Below are 21,016 nucleotides of genomic sequence, written 5' to 3' on the forward strand. Positions count from 1 at the left end.
ACCATGCCAATGATTGTGTCTGAGACTATTTTATTACACAGGATGAAGACTCGCTGGAGGATTATGGTGAAGACGATGACCCTGAACGGCTGTGGTGTGTGTGCCAGAAGCCTCACAACAATCGCTTCATGATTTGCTGTGACAAGTGTGAGGATTGGTTCCATGGGTCCTGTGTTGGTGTTACCAAGGCAATAGGTTAGTACTGTGTTCATTGTATGTTATTGTTTTGTCATGTTTCTTGTTGATTTATTTTCAGTGTGACAATTCTTTACCTTGAGATTGTGCTCATTTTTCAACTGGTTTGTATTGGGTTTATTGAAATTGAATATATTGAGACATGCTGAACAACATGTCCATGTACAACATCTTCAGAACCACAGGCAACATGGGTTCAGAACATGTTGCTCCTGCCTCTCAAAATTGCTAGATCACTATGACATGGCTTTAGGTGCCATGGAAGACAAGCAAATGCAGATATAATATACACAGACTTTGCGAAAGCTTTCAGCAAAAGCAATGCCTCAGGGTCAGCTGGGGTTTCGTGGCCCTTGTTTGGCCTTGGGTAGGGAGTGGTATTGTGCTGGTTGGGGCGTCAAGGTGTTGTGCAGCTTGCCTACCTACCCAGTGGCCGGTTACTTTTTCCTTCCTCTGGAGACACTGTACTTTTGCGTGGGTTTTCTTTTGTTTTTCTTTTTCATGCCTGGTTGGGGTCTGCCTGTTGTGGATATAGTTCCACTTCTAAAAATTTGGTGGACCTTTGCTAGGCCTCCATGATTGTACACATCACAGGGGTTTCAGTGTTTTGATTTTCCCCTTGTTAGTTTTGGGTCTTAACCAGTTAGCAACACCTTGACAGGGCTTCCTGTAGCAGTCAGCCTATGGGCTCTGGTAAACCCTATTGGGGCTCAGTGGACCTATGGATGCGTCTTCCGTGTTCCAGCCCGCCTCGTGTGGGTTCGAAGGTTGCTGTGTGCCCTTGTCTCAGGCTGACAGTCACCTCTTTTGCCTCTGTCATGCTGTCTGTAGAGTCAAAGACACCTTTGACCCAGAGTCTTGCGAGTCGTGTTCTCTGCTTGTTCTCCATACTATTCTGTTGACATTACTGTTAAGGTAGAGGCAGCATCTGCATTGCATGCTAGGTTCAGGTTGCTGCAGCATGCTATGTTGGTTTCCCACCCGGCTGCCCCGCTTTGGTTATAGAGACCTGGACCTGAGGCATTAGTTGCTTCGACTTTAGTTCAGTCCGTGCTCCCTGGTCCTTCCCCTGTTGTTCACACTGCTCCCCCCCCCCCCCCCCCCTCACATTCCCCCCGTTTTCGGCTCCCAAACGTCTAAGGGTTTCGGAGTCGGGGCAGGATTTAGTTGGTACTGAGACTTGGACCGCTTCTGGGGCTGCCCCATTCAGGTTGGGCATGGAGGCATTCGAGCTGGTTCATCCTAACGAGTCCCACCAGTAGGCCCCCTTCTCTTCAGCCTTTTTGCCTGGACTCTGCCTTTTCTTCAGGGATAGAGAGTATGGAGGACTGCTCTGCCCCAGGTCCCGACTTGGGGGGGATACCGGGCTGGGGAGGAGTCAACCTGGGAGCCTTGGGTCCCCTTTGACCCTACTTGAGTGTTGGTGCCTTCTTTGCAGGGCTGCTTGTTGTAGGGGAAGGGATTTTCTTAACCCCCCTTACCTGTATAAGTATGATTTGGGGTCAGCTCCTCCCCAGGTTTGGTTCTGGGCTTCCTTGAGCTCCTTGGCCCCGTCCATCTGGAGGTTTTCTGCCTCTCGTATCTCCCCTAGGAAGGTTCGGGAGGCTCTTGCTGCGTACCTCCTGCAAGGCCCTGATTCCACCTCCGTGGAATCTGCCCTTATTTGAGTTTGGTTCTTCTTCCCTGTTTTGGGTGCATTTGGAGGTTCCGGAGTCTTCCTGGCTGGCAGACTGCTCATTGTTTTTGTTGGGGGTGTAGCATGGGTTCTGTCAGACCCACACGCTTGAGTGGCGAGAAACTTCTGCCGTTCTGAAGGTTTACCTGAGGGGGGGGGGGGTTGAGCGCCTTAATGCTTGCTTGTTTGCCCCTGTGCTTTCTCAGAATGTTGACCTTGTACAGCTGCATGTGCAGGTTCCTACCCTTTCGACATCCTTGGTTGCTGAGGATTTGCGCATTTGTGGGCATTTGGCTTCAGTCTTGTGCTTTTTCCCCTCTCAAGCTGTCTTCGGCCTGGCTTGAGAAGGATGTGGAGGTGTTGAGTGCCAGACCTTCGTCTGGTGTGCTGTCTTCAGTGGCTCAGGCGTTGGCTGCACTGTTAAAGCTGAATGTGCTGATCCTGAAGGAAGCAGTGTCTCCATTTTTTGCTTCTCACCTCGCATGTTGTCGGGCTGTGCTCGCTCTCTTTGGAATCCACTTAGGCAATGATTTCTTAGGTTTTCATTGCCATTTTGTCTATTGCTGTTTGCATAGTCTGCTGTCATGCAGTTGTCGTCCTAGGTTGGACTTGTTGGCTCTCTGGGGCGGCCGTTCTTGGTCTTCTCGGAAGGGTCGTGCCAGGACTCGGGGTTCTGCTGGTCGTGATGGGCAATTGATGCCAGCTTCTTACCCGACGTTACCTTCAAAGCCGGTGTTGTCTGGTCGGCGTGATGATCGCTGTTTGGTGGTCTGCTTCTCGAAAAGGGTGTAAGGGGGAGCCTCCCTCCCCCCCCCATCGCCCTGTTGACGGGGGCATAAGGGGGAGCCTCCCTCCCATTGCCCCATTCATGGGGCAATGGGGATGAGGCTCGCTATGTTTGCTCACACTTGGTCCCACGATTCATGGGAGTTTTCGGTTGTGTCATCCGGCTTGTGGTAATGTTGGGCAGCTCCTTCCCCTTCAGGGGCTTCAGGGCTCTCAGGTCATCTCAGAATGGGTGCTCTTGGGCGTGGTCGAAACAACCCCGTCCCTCAGGTGGATTTCCTGCCTGTTTCCAGTGCCAAAATGTGACTGTGCAGCTCTAGAGGTTTATTCTGGACTTGTTCCGTCTGATCCCTCTGGATTCCTTGCCATCCTTTTGGATGACCAATGTCTCAGGTTCGGCTTTTGGACCCGGGTGCCTGGATGGTGTACCTGGACCTCAAGGTCCAGGTCACTTGGAGGTTGCTTGAACAGCTGTGCGGGATTTTGAACTTTGTTGTGCTGGTCTACCCGCTGGGTCGGGTATGGCTTCGGCATCTGTTCTGGTTCCTTCGCGAACACCTCTTCCACTGGGTTCTACCTCCGAGGGGCCTTGTGTCGGTTGCTGCGTCACCGGCTTCCTCTTTGTGGTTTTCGGGGGTTCAGTGCCTTGGCACATTCCCTATTCCTCGCTCGATGTGTTCATGGATGCTTTGTCTCTCGGCTGGGGCTTTGTGACCAGTGTTGACCAGACCACACACTAGAAGGTGAAGGGACGACAACGTTTCAGTCCGTCCTGGACCATTCTCAAGTCGATTGTAACACAATCGACTTGAGAATGGTCCAGGACAGACCGAAACATTGTCGTCCCTTCACCTTCTAGTGTGTGGTCTGGTCAACATACTTTAGCCACGTTATTGTGACTCATCGCCTGCATGTGTGACCAGTGCTCACCAGGCCAGCTAGGGGCGATGGGGTCCACAGCCCGTCCTCCAAACAAAGACCCAAAAGTAATTCCATGCACCAGCCAGACCCCCTATTTATGAATGAAAAACGGTTTATGCACGACTCACAACTGATTTCATTCGAACACTTCCGTAACAAATGCTTCACTGACGAATTTTGTTCGAGCCACATCACTATAAATGCTTCACCCACGTACTACTGTGATGGGTTGTGGTATCACAGCTATACTGAACCAAGATGGTATGGCTCTCCCTCACACATAAAAAAAAAAAAATGCTGCTATTGGCCTTGCAGTGTGTAAGTCGCAGGTGGAAACAAATGAAAATCATCAAATAAATAATTAAACAATTTACTGAAATAGTAATGAACATAAATGCCCCTGAAAATACTTGTAATGCAAAGGTGAAAAAGTTAATATGACTTTATTTAAAAAATAAACTACAGTATAAGCAATGAATAAAAGCATAAAGATATACTGGTGTACTGAAGACAGCTACCATACCACCATGGCATCAATCACATGACGTTGGCTGGAGGCAGACGACGGGTGAGACACAAAGGTGATCCTAGAGCACTAAGGGAGAGACTGGCTCTCCAGGGAGGCAGCGCCCTTTTTATAGTCCGGCGGTGATGACTCATCCAGTGTCAACGCAAGGTGGACATCTGGTCAACTAACAAACTGCTCGTTGTGGCTGGCGGTGCCTTTGTGTTGAGCTGCACCACTGCCAGTTCAAGGCGGCTAACTGCTTGTTTGTGGGGGCAAACTGCCGGTTAGCAGTGGCGCCCGGCTTGCCTCCGAGTCATACCAGGCCATGCCAGGCCCTGGGGGGAATGGAGAGGTGGCAGGACTGATGACTCATCTGGGCTGGTGTATATGTAGACTTCCAGTGCAGAGGTATTGAAGGTGAAGGGAAAAGATAGTTCCACTGCTATGCAGGGGATTCACATGACACTACAATACAAATAATCTCCATCAGAACATTAACACCTAACCTAACCTATGCCTAAATATGCACAATATGCTAATACTGTATATTACAATATTAATTTATATTTGAGAAAATTCCTGTTTTAAATAAACACCATGTAAAAATTTACAAATGCCTCTGTGGGGTCGACCGCTGCATGTAATGGACTAGAGTCGAGGATGGGTTGGGGCTCCGTCCTTTAGTCGGTCTCGCAGCACAGCGCGGGAGTTCGTGGTGGTTTGGCTGTTGCTTCGGAGGGTTCAGGTCGCTCGGGGTTCAATTATCTGGCTCCAGACTGTCCTCCAGTGGTTCTTTGCCTCTTTGGGACAGGTCGCTTTGAGTGGCTTGTTTGCTGGCTTCTTGTGGTTTGGCTCTCTGTGTGGTTCATATCCGGGAAGATTCCAATGTCCCGGCGGATGGCCTGTCTCGGTTCATTCCCCTGTCCAAGGAATGGACGGTCAATGCTAACTCCTAACGTTGGCTCTGCTGACCGTACGGACTCTCGGACATGGACCTCTTTGCACCGGCATGGTCGAAGAGTACATAGATCGGGAGTCCGTCTCCCGATCAATGTATTCACCTAGTTGTGCTTGCGGGGGGGTTGAGGTCCGCTTTTTCGGCCCACCTCTCAACTGTCAATCAATCAACTTTTACTAACTATTAACTAATTTTTTTTCACGCACGCACACACGGAGGTGTGTGTCTTGTGTGTGTTACGGAGGACTTATGGACAGGCTGATTTGTAAACCTCAATTTGGAGACATTCACGTATCAACACGTCAAGCAGGCCACAAGAATGAGGGAAGGGGGATGTTCCGACAGTACTGGATCTAATATTCCCCAGGAAAGAAGAAGTGGTATTTGACATTCAGTATCTTCCTCCCATGGGAAAGTGTGATGATGTCCTATTGGACATTAAATACATTTTGTGATATAATCTAGTAGAGAATGGGGACATTAAAACGATTGTTAAACTCAATTTCAAGAGAGGACGCTATGGGGGGAACTTAGAAATTGATTTCATAGGGTATAATTGGACGGACTTGTTGCTAGGTAAGGAAGTAAATGAGATGTATGTCAAATTTTGCGAAATTTACGATGAAGGCACACAAACATACATACCAAAACAGAGATGTAGACCTAGGACACAGGGTTGATTCAACAGAAATTGCGAGAGGGCCAGAGATCAAAAGACACAAGCATGGAATCATTATAGGAAGAAGCCAAACCCTAGTTACATCTTGGTTATCTTGAGATGATTTCGGGGCTTTAGTGTCCCCGTGGCTCGGTCCTCGACCAGGCCTCCACCCCCAGGAAGCAGCCCGTGACAGCTGACTAACTCTCAGGTACATATTTACTGCTAGGTAACAGGGGCATCAGGGTGAAAGAAACTGCCCATCGTTTCTCGCCGGCGCCCTGGATCGAACCCGGGACCACAGGATCTTGCGTCCAGTGTTCTGTCCGCTCAGCCACTGGCTCCCCTCAAACATACCAGCGATACAAAGATGCGAGAAACAACAACACACCAGTAAGGAGAGAGGCAGAGAGGAACTTTGAGAATGGTATAGCAGACAAATGTAAATCAGATCCAGGCCTTTTCTATAAATTAATTAAAAGCAAGCTGCATATATAGGATAATATTTAGAGGTTGAAAATGGGGGACAGATACATGGAAAATGAAAATGAAATGTGTGAAACATTAAACGAAAAGTTCCAAAGTGTGTTTGTACAAAGTGAGATCTTCAGGGAACCAGACACAATCAAAATTCCAAAGAACAACATAGAGCGCACAGAGATTTCTAGAGACGAAGTGAAACAAATGCTCGTGTAGCTAAGTAAGAACAAAGCAGTTCATCCAAATAGTTTCACCATGGGTTCTGAGAGAATGTGCACCTGAGCTCAGCATTCCACTTCACCTTATTTTTCAGGCATCCCTGTGTAAAGGAGTTGTAGCTGATGTGTGGAAAAAGGCTAACATCGTTCCAATCTACAAAAGTGGCAGCAGGGAAGTCCCCCTCAATTATAAATCTGTATCATTGACTAGTGTAATAGTCAAAATATTGGAAAAATAATTAAAACTAAATGGATAGAACACCTGGAGAGAAATGATTTAATATCAGAGAGACAGTATGGTTTTCGGTCTGGAAGATCCTGTGTATCGAATTTACTCAGTTTCTATGATCGAGCCACAGATTTTACAGGAAAGATATGGTAGGGTTGACTGCATCTATCTGGACCTAAAAAAGGTTTTGGACAGCATTCCACATAAGAGGTTGTTCTGGAAACTGGAACATATTGGAGGGGTGAAAGATAAGCTTTTAACACGGATGAAAAATTTTCTAACTGATTGAAAAATGAGGACAGTAGTCAGAAGCAATGTATCGGACTGGAGAAATGTCACAAGTGGAGTACCACAGGGTTCAGTTCTTGCACCGGTGATGTTCATTGTCTACATAAATGATCTGCCAGATGGAATACAGAATTATATGAACATGTTTGCTGATGATGCTAAGATAATAGGGAAGATAAGAAACCTAAATGATTGTCATGCCCTTCAAAAAGACCTGGACAAAATAAGTATATGGAGCAACACTTGGCAAATGGAATTTATTGTGAATAAATGCCATGTTACGGACTGTGGAATAGGAGAACATAGACCCCACACAGCCTATAAATTATGTGAGAAATCTTTAAAGAATTCTGATAAAGAAGGAGTTCTAGGGGTGGTTCTAGATAGAAAACTATCACTTGAGGACCACATAAAAAAACGTTATGCGAGGAGCTTATGCTACAATTTCGAACTTCAGAATTGCTTTTAAATACATGGATGGCGAAATACTAAAGAAATTGTTCATTTTTTTTTTTTTTTTTTTTTTTTTTTTTTTTTTTTTTTTTTTTTGAGATATATACAAGAGTTGTTACATTCTTGTACAGCCACTAGTACGCGTAGCGTTTCGGGCAAGTCCTTAATCCTATGGTCCCTGGAATACGATCCCCTGCCGCGAAGAATCGTTTTTTCATCCAAGTACACATTTTACTGTTGCGTTAAACAGAGGCTACAGTTAAGGAATTGCGCCCAGTAAATCCTCCCCGGCCAGGATACGAACCCATGACATAGCGCTTGCGGAACGCCAGGCGAGTGTCTTACCACTACACCACGGAGACTGTTCATGACTTTTGTTATGCCAAAGCTAGAATATGCAGTGGTTGTATGGTGCCATATCTTAAGAAGCACATCAACAAACTGGAAAAGGTGCTAAGACATGCTAATAAGTGTCTCCTAGAGCTGAAGGGCAAGAGCTACGACGAGAGGTTAGAGGCATTGAATATGCCGAAACTAGAAGATAGAAGAAATAGAGGTGTTATGATCATTATGCACAAAATAGGAATTGTATCAATTTTATCAGGAATTGATAAAATTGATAGGGAAGGTTTCCTGAGACCTGGAACTTCAAGAACAAGAGGTCATAGATTTAAACTAACTAAACAAAGATGCTGAAGAAATATAAGAAAATTCACTTTCACAGAGTGGTAGACGGTTGGAACAAGTTCGGTGAGAGTGATGATGGAGGCCAAAACCGTCAGTAGTTTCAAAGCATTATATCAGAGTGCTTGGTAGACAGGACACCACGAGCATAGCTCTCATCCTGTAACTTCACTTGGGTAATTCCACTTAGGTAATTACACACACTCATACACACATACACACAAAAAATCATGGAGGAACTTCCGTAATAGCAGAACACCTGAAAGTAGAGAGAGTTACCAGAGAACCAGGAACGAGTATGTTAGTGTGAGAAAAGCAGCTGAGAAAAGGTATGAAAATGATATAGCTAACAAAGCCAAGACCTAACCAAAACTATTACACAGTCACATCAGGAGGAACACAACAGTGAAGGAACAGGGATGAAACTTAGGATGGGTGAGGACAGGTACACAAAGAATGACAGAGGTGTGTGAGGAACTCGACAAAAGGTTCCAGGCGGTCTTTACAATAGAACTAGGAGAAGTCACGGCGCTAGGAGAGGTGGCAGCAAACCAGGCGACCTTGGAAAGGTTCGAAATTACAAGAGATGAGGTCAAGAAGCACCTATTGGAGCTGGACGTGAGAGAAGCTGTTGGGCCAGACGGAATCTCACCATGGGTATTGAAAGAGTGTGCAGGAGCACTTTGTTTGCCACTCTCCGTAGTGTATAGTAGGTAACTGGAAACGGGAGACCTACCAGAAATATGGAAGACTGCTAATGTAGTCCCAATATACAAAAAGGGTGACAGGCAAGAGGCACTGAACTACAGGTCCAGTGTCCTTGACTTGTATACCATGCAAGGTGATGGAGAAGATTGTGAGAAAAAACCTAGTAACACATCTGGAGAGACGAGACTTCATGACAACCCATCAACATGGGTTCAGGGAGGGTAAATCTTGCCTTACAGTCTTAATAGAATTCTACTATCAGGTGACAAAGATTAAGCAAGAAAGAGAAGGATGGGCGGACTGCATTTTTTTGGACTGTCAGAAAGCCTTTAACACAGTACCCCATAAATGGCTGATGCATAAGCTGGAGAAACAGGCAGGAGTAACTGGTAGGGCGCTCCAGTGGATAAGGGAGTACCTAAGCAATAGGAAGCAGAGAGTTACAGTGAGGGGTGAGACCTCAGATTGGCGTGAAGTCTCCAGTGAAGTCCTACAGGGCTCTGTACTCGGACCTATCCTGTTTCTGAGATACGTAATTGATCTCTCAGAGGGTATAGACTCATTCCTCTCAATGTTTGCTGATGATGCCAAAATTATGAGAAGGATTAAGACAGAGGAGGACAGCTTGAGGCTTCAAGAAGACCTGGACAAGCTGCAGGAATGGTCGAACAAATGGTTGTTAGTTTAACCCAAGCAAATGTAATGAAATGAAGATAGGGGTAGGAAGCAGGAGACCAGATACAGGGTATCATTTGGGAGATGAAATACTTCAAGAGTCAGAGAGAGAGAGAGAGACCTGGGGGTTGATATCACGCCAGACCTGTCCTCTGAAGCTCATATCAAGAGGATAACATCAGCGGCATATGCCAGGTTGGCTAACATAAGAACGGCCTTTAGAAACTTGTGTAAGGAATCTTTCAGAACATTATATACCACATATGTCAGACCTAATTCTGGAGTATGCGGCTCCAGCATGGAGTCCATATCTAGTCAAGCATAAGACTAAACTGGAAAAGGTTCAAAGGTTTGCCACCAGACTAGCACCCGAGCTGAGAGGGATGAGCTACGAGGAGAGACTACGGGAATTAAACCTCACTTCGTTGGAAGACAGAAGAGTTAGGGGGGACATGATCACCACATTCAAGGTTCTCAAGGGAATCGACAGGGTAGATAAAGACAGGTTATTTAACACAAGGGGCACACACACTAGGGGACACAGGTGGAAACTGAGTGCCCAAATGAGCCACAGAGATATTAAAAAGAACTTTTTTAGTGTCATGAGTGGTTGACAAATGGAATGCATTAGGAAGTGATGCAGTGGAGGCTGACTCCATATACAGTTTCAAGTGTAGATATGATAGAGCCAGATAGGCTCAGGAACCTGTTCACCTGTTGATTGACGGTTGAGAGGCGGGACCAAAGAGCCAGAGCTTAACCCTCGCAAGCACAATTAGGTGAGTACCAAACAACCCCCCCCCCCATCCCCTTCCCACCAGGAAGCATCCCATAGCAGCTATCTCAGGTACTGTACCGATTTACTGCTAGGTAGCAGGAAACTCGGCTGATTTGGTTTTTAGCCGGTGCTGAGGATCGATCCCCAGCCCCTAGGTTCAAGTGCCTAGAGCACGGTCCGCTCAGCTACCAGTCCCCTGAGTGGCGCTCTTCCTCACCTGCGAGGTTGTCGCTGTGGACGCCTTTTGGCAGGACTAGTCGGGGTGTGGTTACCTGTACCTCTTCCTCCAGTCCAGTTGTTGCTTTGGGTTCTGGCTCGGTTGGAGTCCTACCAAGGAAGAGTAGTCCTCGTGGCCCCTTAGTGGCCGGCCCAGCCTTAGTTCCAGGTGCTGCTTACTCAGTGTTCGAACCCGGGACGTTATCTTGAGATGAATTCAGGGCTTAGCGTCCTCGCAGCCTGTTCCTCGACCTGGCCTCCTTTTTGTTACACATCCCCAGGAAGCAGCCCGTAGCAGCTGTCTAATTACCAGGTACTGGTTTCCTGCTAGGCAAACAGGTGTATCAGGGTGAAAGAAACTCTGCACATTTGTTTCCACCTCTGCTGGGAATCGAAGCTGAAACCTTAGGACTGGACTCTTCCAGTAGGTTGGGTCAGTCTGGTACATGGCTGGTTCGGTCTTCTCCACTCTTCGCATCTGGTCTTTTTGATGCTGGTTTATCACCATTTGTATGGTGATCAAGTTGCTTCATTGATGGTGTCTCACCTGAGAGCTTCGTCTCGGTGACACTATGAAGTTTCTTGGGGTTCTTTCCGCCCTTTTCTCTCTCTTTGTAGGTTGTTTTCTATTTGTGATCGGGTTATCTTGTCCTTTCTGTCTTGACTTTTTCATGACCGTCATTTGATGCTTAATACTGTTGCCTTGTATCATGCAGCACTGGCGGAGCCGCTCCAGCTTGTGTTCGGGGCGGATGTCACTTCTGCCCAATGCAAAGGATTTGGGTGTACTCATGTCGGAAGACCTTACCTTTAAAGATATCAATAAAGTAGCCGTCACAACTGCAAGAAAAATGACAGGTTGGATAACTGGAACTTTTCAAACTAGAGGTGCAATTCAATGATGCTATTGATGATACTCTTCAAGATGCTAGTGTTCTCTAGAATGGAATATTGTTGCACAATGATAGCCCCTTTCAAAGCTGGAGAAATTGCTGACCTGGAGAGCATGCAGAGGACCTTTACTGCTAGAATCCACTCGGTAAAATATCTAAACTATTGGGAACGACTAAAATGCTTAACTCTGTATTCTCCTGAGCGCAGGCAGGAGAGACATAATAATTTACAAGTGTAAAATATTAGAAGGGCTGGTCCCTAACCTGCACACAGTAATAACACCACACGAGACCAGAAGGCATGGCAGGATGTGCAGAGAAAATTGAAAAGCAGAGATGCAATAGGTATTCTGAGAGAGAGAACTATCAACATCAGAGGCCCGAGACTGTTCATCACGCTTCCACTACACATAAGGGGCAAAACTAGCAGACCCCTTACAGTGTTCAGGAGAGAATTTGATAAACACCTCCAAAGGATACCTGATCAACCAGGCTGACTCATACGTCAGGCTGAGAGCAGCCTCGTCCAACAGCCTGGTTGACCAGTCCAGCAACCAGGAGGCTTGATCGGGGACTGAGCTGTAGGGGATGCTATGCCCCGAAATCAACTCAAGGTATACTTGAGGTATGCCCCATTCCGTAAGCTTTCTCATGCTTTGTTTCACCTCTGGCCTGCTTATGTGCCGCCTGAGCCATCTTGGTCCTTGAACAGGGTGCTCTCATATCTTTCCTGTCCTTGGTTTGTGGTGGCCCCTTCGGTTCGAAATTGTTTTCCAAGGCTCTGTTTCTGTTATCATTGGCCTCTGGGGGTTTGGGTCTGTGAGCTACATGCTCTCCTCTGGTGCAGGGGTTTCTGCTCTTTTGGTCCTGGTGGTCGGTTCGGTTACAGCCTTCTTCTTTTCTGGCGAAGAACGAGACGGCTGTTTTCCGGAGGAGTCCTTGGGTTATTGATGTTTGGTTGGTCAGGCCGGGGGTGCATCATGTGTTGTGTCCGGGTTACAGTGTAATGCAATGTAATGAAACACCATTTTCTGGGTGAGCCCTGGAGGCTCCCTGGCAACCCTCTCTTTTTCCGGTCGGCGATTTTTCACATTGTTTGATGCTTTGCTTCCGAACTGGAGTGCTGGGTAGCTGGCATGGGGAGGGCTGCATGAAGGAGCGGCATGGCAGTGGAGTGTGATGTTTGCTTGTTTCCTTGGGATTGAAGCGAGTTCTGCCTCTCTTCGGTTTTTCGGTGCACTTTTCTTACCACCTGGGGTTTTTCTTTTGTTTTGCCATCCTGGTCGATGGTAGATAAGTAAAACCTCCAACCTCAGGGTGGTTTTTCCAGGACCATTGCTCCCTAAAACCTCTCTGAGGGGTACCAGGTTCTGGCTCGTGGTTCCCTGGTAGGCTGAACTCCATAGACTAATGCCCCGTTCTAATATATCACTCATTGGCCCAATAGTTCCAGGGAACTTCCGGGGCTCACTCAGAAAATGGCGTTTCATTACATTCAATGCTGTTATTTTTTTATCGTTTATGATGCACATTATTCCTTTACAATACTGTGTGTGTGTGTGTGTGTGTGTGTGTAATTACCTAAGTGTAATTACCTAAGTGTAGTTACAGGATGAGAGCTACGCTCGTGGTGTCCCGTCTTCCCAGCACTCTTTGTCATATAACGCTTTGAAACTACTGACGGTCTTGGCCTCCACCACCTTCTCACTTAACTTGTTCCAACCGTCTACCACTCTATTTGCGAAGGTGAATTTTCTTATATTTCTTCGGCATCTGTGTTTAGCTAGTTTAAATCTATGACCTCTTGTTCTTGAAGTTCCAGGTCTCAGGAAGTCTTCCCTGTCGATTTTGTCAATTCCTGTTACTATTTTGTATGTAGTGATCATATCACCTCTTTTTCTTCTGTCTTCTAGTTTTGGCATATTTAATGCTTCTAACCTCTCCTCGTAGCTCTTGCCCTTCAGTTCTGGGAGCCACTTAGTAGCATGTCTTTGCACCTTTTCCAGTTTGTTGATGTGCTTCTTAAGATATGGGCACCACACAACAGCTGCATATTCTAGCTTTGGCCTAACAAAAGTCATGAACAATTTCTTTAGTATATCGCCATCCATGTATTTAAATGCAATTCTGAAGTTAGAAAGCATAGCATAGGCTCCTTGCACAATATTCTTTATGTGGTCCTCAGGTGATAGTTTTCTATCTAGAACCACTCCTAGATCTCTTTCTTTATCAGAATTCTTTAAAGATTTCTCACATAATATATAGGTTGTGTGGGGTCTATGTTCTCCTATTCCACATTCCATAACATGACATTTATTAACATTAAATTCCATTTGCCAAGTGGTGCTCCATATACTTATTTTGTCCAGGTCTTCTTGAAGGGCATGACAGTCATCTAAATTTCTTATCCTTCCTATTATCTTAGCATCATCAGCAAACATGTTCATATAATTCTGTATACCAACTGGTAGATCATTTATGTACACAATAAACATCACTGGTGCAAGAACTGAACCCTGTGGTACTCCACTTGTGACATTTCTCCATTCTGATACATTGCCTCTGATTACTGCCCTCATTTTTCTATCAGTCAGAAAATTTTTCATCCATGATAGAAGCTTACCTGTCACCCCTCCAATATTTTCCAGTTTCCAGAACAACCTCTTATGTGGAACTCTGTCGAAAGCCTTTTTTAGGTCCAGATAGATGCAGTCAACCCAACCATCTCTTTCCTGTAATATCTCTGTGGCTCGATCATAGAAACTGAGTAAATTCGATACACAGGATCTTCCAGATCGAAAACCATACTGTCTGTCTGATATTATATCATTTCTCTCTAGGTGTTCTACCCATTTAGTTTTGATTAGTTTTTCCAATACTTTCACTATTACACTTGTCAATGATACAGGTCTATAATTGAGGGGGTCTTCCCTGCTGCCACTTTTGTAGATTGGAACTATGTTAGCCTGTTTCCACCCGTCTGCTACGATTCCTGTACACAGGGATGCCTGAAAGATCAGGTGAAGTGGAATGCTGAGCTCAGATGCACATTCTCTCAGAACCCATGGTGAAACGCCATCTGGGCCAGCTGCTTTGTTCTTACCGAGCTCCTTGAGCATATTTTTCCACTTCGTCTCTAGACACCTCTATCGTGTTCTATGTTGTTCTCTGGAATTCTTATTGTATCTGGTTCCCTAAAGATTTCATTTTGTACAAACACACTTTGGAACTTTTCGTTTAGTGTTTCACACATTTCCTTTTCATCTTCCGTGAATCTATTTCCCATTTTCAACCTCTGAATATTATCCTTTACCTGCAATTTGTTGTTTATGAATTTATAGAATAGACCTGGTTCTGTTTTACATTTGTCCGCAATCCCTTTTTCAAAATTTCTTTCTGCCTCTCTCCTCACTGCCGTGTAGTTGTTTCTCGCATCTTTGTATCGCTGGTATGTTTGGGGGTTCAGCCTCTTCCTGTATTGATTCCATTTTTGTGTCTTTCGGTCTCTAGCCCTCTCGCAATTTCTATTGAACCAATCCTGTTTCCTAGTTCTGCATCTCTGTTTTGGTATAAATTTTTTTGTGCCTTTATCATATATTTCACAAAACTTGCCATACATCTCATTCACTTCCTTGCCTAGCATCAAGTCTGTCCAATTATACTCACTAAAAAAATTTCTAAGGCCACCATAATGTCCTCTCCTGAAGTCTGGTTTTTCAACTGCTTCAACCTCCTTATTTTCTTCCAGCTTATAACGCATTGCATACTTTATTCCCAAAAAGACATGGTCACTTTTACCCAAGGGAGGAAGGTACTTAATGTCAAATATCTCTTCCTCCTTCCTGGTAAATATCAAATCTAGCATGGAGGGAACGTCCCCTTCCCTCATCCTCGTAGCTTGTTTAACATGTTGATACAAGAATGTTTCCAGGATGAGGTCTACAAATTTACAGGTCCAAAAATCTTCTGTTTTAGCTTCATATGCTTCCCAGTCTATGGATTTCAAGTTGAAGTCACCGACTATCAACAGTCGTGATCTATCGTTATCCGCTCTCGCTATAATCTCTCTCATTATTGTTATAAGACCTTCACGTTTACTATCTAGCTCCTCCTTTGACCATGTGCTGCTTGGCGGTGGACTATATGCATTTATCATCATTAGTTTATCATCCTCATAGCAGATCTCTAGTGCTATTATGTCAACTTCTTGTGGATTGGCAGTCATTATTTCCTTCACCTTTAGGTGTTCTTTTACCAGCACAGCAACGCCACCGCCTTTCCTAATTTTTCTGTCCCGTCTCCAAATTGAGTAGCCCCTTGGGAATATGACCTCATTTAAAATTACATCTTCAAGTTTTGTCTCCGTGAGTGCAACAATGTCTGGTGTCTGCAGCTGTATTACATCACTTAACTCCAGTATCTTCGATCTCACTCCATCTATGTTGGTGTATGCAATCTTCAGGAACTTGTTCCCCCTCTCCTTATTCTTCACTCCCCCTCTCTCTATTGATTTTGTTGGTTTGCCTTTATGTACCACTTTACTGGTTTGCCTACCCCTATCACTTTGTAGAAAAAAGAATTTATTTCTTCTTCATTCCTGCTCTCATTTAAATGTTTTGCCTCGGCGAGGTTCAGTTTCAGCTTCTCTCTATCTTCTTTTGAAAGATCTCGTCTTAACGACCACCCTTTCCCATCCTCATCCCTTTGCAATTTTCTAGCATTCCTTAGTACTTCTTCCATCTGTTTGGCACCGTTTAGGGTGATCCTCAAAGGTCGATCTTTCCCTTTTACATATCTGCCTATTCTCCTGTAGTCGCACACATTCTCTCTGTTTGTAAGACCTTCCACGAGGCCAACAATTTTATCTACTACTTTAGCTTCTTCTACAGCTCTTTCTGACCTAGATGTTATCGCCTTTTCTTTGCAGCCAAAAATGATCAGGGACTTACTCCGATCAACTGTGTTTTGCACCAACTTCGGGTTAGATGCCAATTCTTTCCTCACTTCTAGCCTAATGTTTGTTTTATCTTGGTTGCTGCAGTGTTTGACTTCCTTTACTGCTTCTTCTATTTTTTCCTTCTCCTTGGCCACTTGAGCATAGGTGAGTTGCATATCTTTCTTGCACTGTTCTATTCCCTGTGTAACTTCCTCCATCTGTGCTGACAAAAGCTGTTTCTCCTGTTGAATTTCCTTGCCTAACCTATTGTAGTCATTTATGTTTAAATTTACTTTAACTTCTTCCAAAGCTATTTTTAAGAGTTTATTTTCTTCTTCCATGGCTTTGCAATTTGTTTCCAATTGATTCTTATCCTTGCGCAAGTCTTTCACTAAACCCTCAAGACATAAAACTTTGCTATTCAAATGGTCATTACTTTCTTTCAATTTACTAATTATTTCTACATGAGAGTTCACTATAGTATCTAAATTTACCAACTTGTTATGTAGACTGCTAATATCAATGCTTTCTTCATTGAATCCCTCAAAATCAAGCTCTGTTTTGTTTTTCCTCTTGCCAGTGGCCATCTTGAATGTTCTTCTCTGCACTGTAAACACTAGGGCAACTTTTTCTCATCCGATTTTTCACTTCCCTTAGCACTTTCCTGTTATCTCACCTATTTTTCAAGAGCACTATACCTTTATGTTCTCTGGGACACCACTCACTACCATCAACCTGTACTACAATACTTAGGATTGTTGAAATATGCTGGAGCTCCTCTGCTGCAAGTGTTGACCCTAGGGGTGTCACCTTTTGAATTCCTTGTGTGTGTGTGTGTGTGTGTGTGTAATTACCTAAGTGTAATTACCTAAGTGTAGTTACAGGATGAGAGCTACGCTCGTGGTGTCCCGTCTTCCCAGCACTCTTTGTCATATAACGCTTTGAAACTACTGACGGTCTTGGCCTCCACCACCTTCTCACTTAACTTGTTCCAACCGTCTACCACTCTATTTGCGAAGGTGAATTTTCTTATATTTCTTCGGCATCTGTGTTTAGCTAGTTTAAATCTATGACCTCTTGTTCTTGAAGTTCCAGGTCTCAGGAAGTCTTCCCTGTCGATTTTATCAATTCCTGTTACTATTTTGTACGTAGTGATCATATCACCTCTTTTTCTTCTGTCTTCTAGTTTTGGCATATTTAATGCTTCTAACCTCTCCTCGTAGCTCTTGCCCTTCAGTTCTGGGAGCCACTTAGTAGCATGTCTTTGCACCTTTTCCAGTTTGTTGATGTGCTTCTTAAGATATGGGCACCTCACAACAGCTGCATATTCTAGCTTTGGCCTAACAAAAGTCATGAACAATTTCTTTAGTATATCGCCATCCATGTATTTAAATGCAATTCTAAAAGTTAGAAAGCATAGCATAGGCTCCTTGCACAATATTCTTTATGTGGTCCTCAGGTGATAGTTTTCTATCTAGAACTACTCCTAGATCTCTTTCTTTATCAGAATTCTTTAAAGATTTCTCACATAATATATAGGTTGTGTGGGGTCTATGTTCTCCTATTCCACATTCCATAACATGACATTTATTTACATTAAATTCCATTTGCCAAGTGGTGCTCCATATACTTATTTTGTCCAGGTCTTCTTGAAGGGCATGACAGTCATCTAAATTTCTTATCCTTCCTATTATCTTAGCATCATCAGCAAACATGTTCATATAATTCTGTATACCAACTGGTAGATCATTTATGTACACAATAAACATCACTGGTGCAAGAAGTGAACCCTGTGGTACTCCACTTGTGACATTTCTCCATTCCGATACATTGCCTCTGATTACTGCCCTCATTTTTCTATCAGTCAGAAAATTTATCATCCATGTTAGAAGCTTACCTGTCACCCCTCCAATATTTTCCAGTTTCCAGAACAACCTCTTATGTGGAACTCTGTCGAAAGCCTTTTTTAGGTCCAGATAGATGCAGTCAACCCAACCATCTCTTTCCTGTAATATCTCTGTGGCTCGATCATAGAAACTGAGTAAATTCGATACACAGGATCTTCCAGATCGAAAACCATACTGTCTGTCTGATATTATATAATTTCTCTCCAGGTGTTCTACCCATTTAGTTTTGATTAGCTTTTCCAATACTTTCACTATTACACTTGTCAATGATACAGGTCTATAATTGAGGGGGTCTTCCCTGCTGCCACTTTTGTAGATTGGAACTATGTTAGCCTGTTTCCACACGTCTGCTACGATTCCTGTACACAGGGATGCCTGAAAGATCAGGTGAAGTGGAATGCTGAGCTCAGATGCACATTCTCTCAGAACCCATGGTGAAACGCCATCTGGGCCAGCTGCTTTGTTCTTCCCGAGCTCCTTTAGCATATTTTCCACTTCATCTCTAGACACCTCTATCCACTCTATGTTGTTCTCTGGAATTCTTATTGTGTCTGGTTCTCTGAAGATTTCATTTTGTACAAACACACTTTGGAATTTTTCATTTAATGTTTCACACATTTCCTTTTCATTTTCCGTGAATCTGTTTCCCATTTTCAACCTCTGGATATTATCCTTTACCTGCAATTTGTTGTTTATGAATTTGTAGAATAGGCCCGGTTCTGTTTTACATTTATCTGCTATCCCTTTTTCAAAATTTCTTTCTGCCTCTCTCCTTGCTGCTGTATAGTTGTTTCTCGCATCTTTGTATCGCTGGTATGTTTGGGGGTTTGGCCTCTTCCTATACTGATTCCATTTTTGTGTCTTTTGGTCTCTTGCCCTCTCACAATTTCTGTCGAACCAATCCTGTTTTCTGGCCCTGCATCTCTGTTTTGGTATGAATGTTTGTGTGCCTTCCTCGTATAGTTTTAAAAATTTGGCATACATTTCATTTACTTCCCTGCCTAGCAACAATTCTGTCCAATTACACTCATTAAAAAATTTTCGAAGTTCCCCATAGTTGCCTCTCCTTAAATCGAGTTTATCAACTGTTTCAATGTCCCCATTTTCTTCTAGATGATATCTTAAAGCATATTTAATGTCTAACAGGACGTGATCACTGTTTCCCAAGGGAGGAAGGTACTGGATGTCAAAAATCTCTTCTTCTTTCCTGGTGAATACTAGATCCAGTACTGACGGTATATCTCCTTCCCTCATTCTTGTGGCTTGCTTTATGTGTTGATACAAGAATGTCTCCAGAATGAGGTTCACAAATCTGCATGTCCAAAAGTCCTCCGTTCTTGCTTTATAGGCCTCCCAGTCTATTGCTCTAAAGTTGAAGTCCCCTAGTATCAACAGTCGTGATTTATCTTTATCTGCTTGTACAATAATATCTCTCATGACCATTATGAGGCCCTCTCGTTTGTCATCCAGTTCTTCCTTTGTCCATGTGTTGCTTGCTGGTGGGCTGTAGGTATTTACAATTATCAGCTTATCATCCTGATTCCAGACCTGCAATGCCATTATGTCAATATCTCGAGGGTTTTCAAATATTAACTCTTTTACCTTCAGGTGTTTTTTCACCAGTACAGCCACTCCTCCTCCCTTCCTAGTTTTCCTGTCACGTCTCCAAACTGAGTAGCCTCTTGGGAATATGACTTCATTTATTATATTTCCTTCAAGTTTCGTCTCTGATAATGCAACAATATCTGGGACCCTAAGCTGGATTATATCTTGCAACTCCAAAGTTTTTGACCTCACTCCATCTATGTTGGTATATACAATTTTCAGGAACATGTTCCCTTTTCCTTTGCTCTTTACTCCCCCTTCCACTACTGATCTTGTTGCTTTGTTTTTATGTACCATTTCACAAGCTTTCCAGTCCCTGTCACTTTGTAAAAAAAAGAATTTCTGTCTTCTTCATTTCTATCCCCATTTAGACGTTTTGCCTCAATTAGGTTCATTTTCAGCTTTTCTCTGTCTTCCTTGGAGAGGTCTTGTCTTATTGACCAAAATTTGCCAACCTCATCACTCTGCAGTTTCCTGGCATTTCTTAGCACTTCCATCATGTTTTTCACTCCATTAAACGTCACCCTTAAGGGGCGGTTCTTTTCTTTCTCATATTTTCCTATTCTTCTAAAATCACTGACATTTTCCTTTGAGCCTTCTCCTAAACCTACTATTTTCTCTATGATTTTCATCTCTTCTGCCGCTCGGTCCACCCTAGATGAAATTTCCTTCTCTAAACATCCAAAAATGATTATGGACTTAGTTCTATCTGCAGTGTTTTGTACCAGTTTACTGTTGGTAACCAGTTCTTTCCTAATTGCTTGCCTAATTTCTGCTTCTTGTTGGTCATTTCTGGTTTTGACTTCCGAACACACTTCTTTGATAGTCTCTTTCTCTTTTACAACTTCAGCATATGTCGCTTTTATTTCTTCTTTATACTTTTCTAGTTCTTTATTCACCTCCTCTATGTGAGTTGTCAGTGAAGTTTCCAGTTGGAGATCCTTACCTAACTCTATGTTAGCTCTTAGGCTTGCTTGGAGTTGTTCACCATATGAGTCTATTTTCTTGTTTATTTCTTCAAAGTCACCACACTTCACTTTCCATGCCTCATTTTCTTTCACTAGTTCCTTGATTTGCTCCTCCTGATTTGTTACCTTGTCTGTTAATGCAGTAATAATCTTACCTTGTTGAAGCATACTCCCTTTTAGAGTGCAAAGCTCACTCCAAAGAGCTCCATTGTCCTCTTCCAATTTAAGCACTTTTTCTTCATACTTCTTTTGCATATCCTCAATTATCTCTAACCTG

The 21,016-nt window shown here is 43.9% G+C and overlaps 1 protein-coding gene across 4 annotated transcripts in view; it reads left to right on the plus strand.

Annotated features, from left to right (window-relative positions):
- Nucleotides 1-21,016, plus strand: part of pps (protein partner of snf) — a 283,892-nt gene that overhangs the window by 103,772 nt on the left and 159,104 nt on the right. For all 4 annotated transcript variants that reach the window (XR_006773414.2, XM_069302993.1, XM_069302994.1 and 1 more), the window contains exon 8: nucleotides 42-195. Coding sequence is in view for 3 of the 4 variants with exons in the window: in XM_069302993.1 (XP_069159094.1) it covers nucleotides 42-195 (154 nt within the window). In the remaining variant the exon portion in view is untranslated. The remainder of the gene's footprint in view (nucleotides 1-41; nucleotides 196-21,016) is intronic.

The sequence above is a fragment of the Procambarus clarkii genome, chromosome 49 (genome assembly GCF_040958095.1).
Source record: "Procambarus clarkii isolate CNS0578487 chromosome 49, FALCON_Pclarkii_2.0, whole genome shotgun sequence".
NCBI classification, from domain to species: Eukaryota; Metazoa; Arthropoda; class Malacostraca; order Decapoda; family Cambaridae; genus Procambarus; species Procambarus clarkii.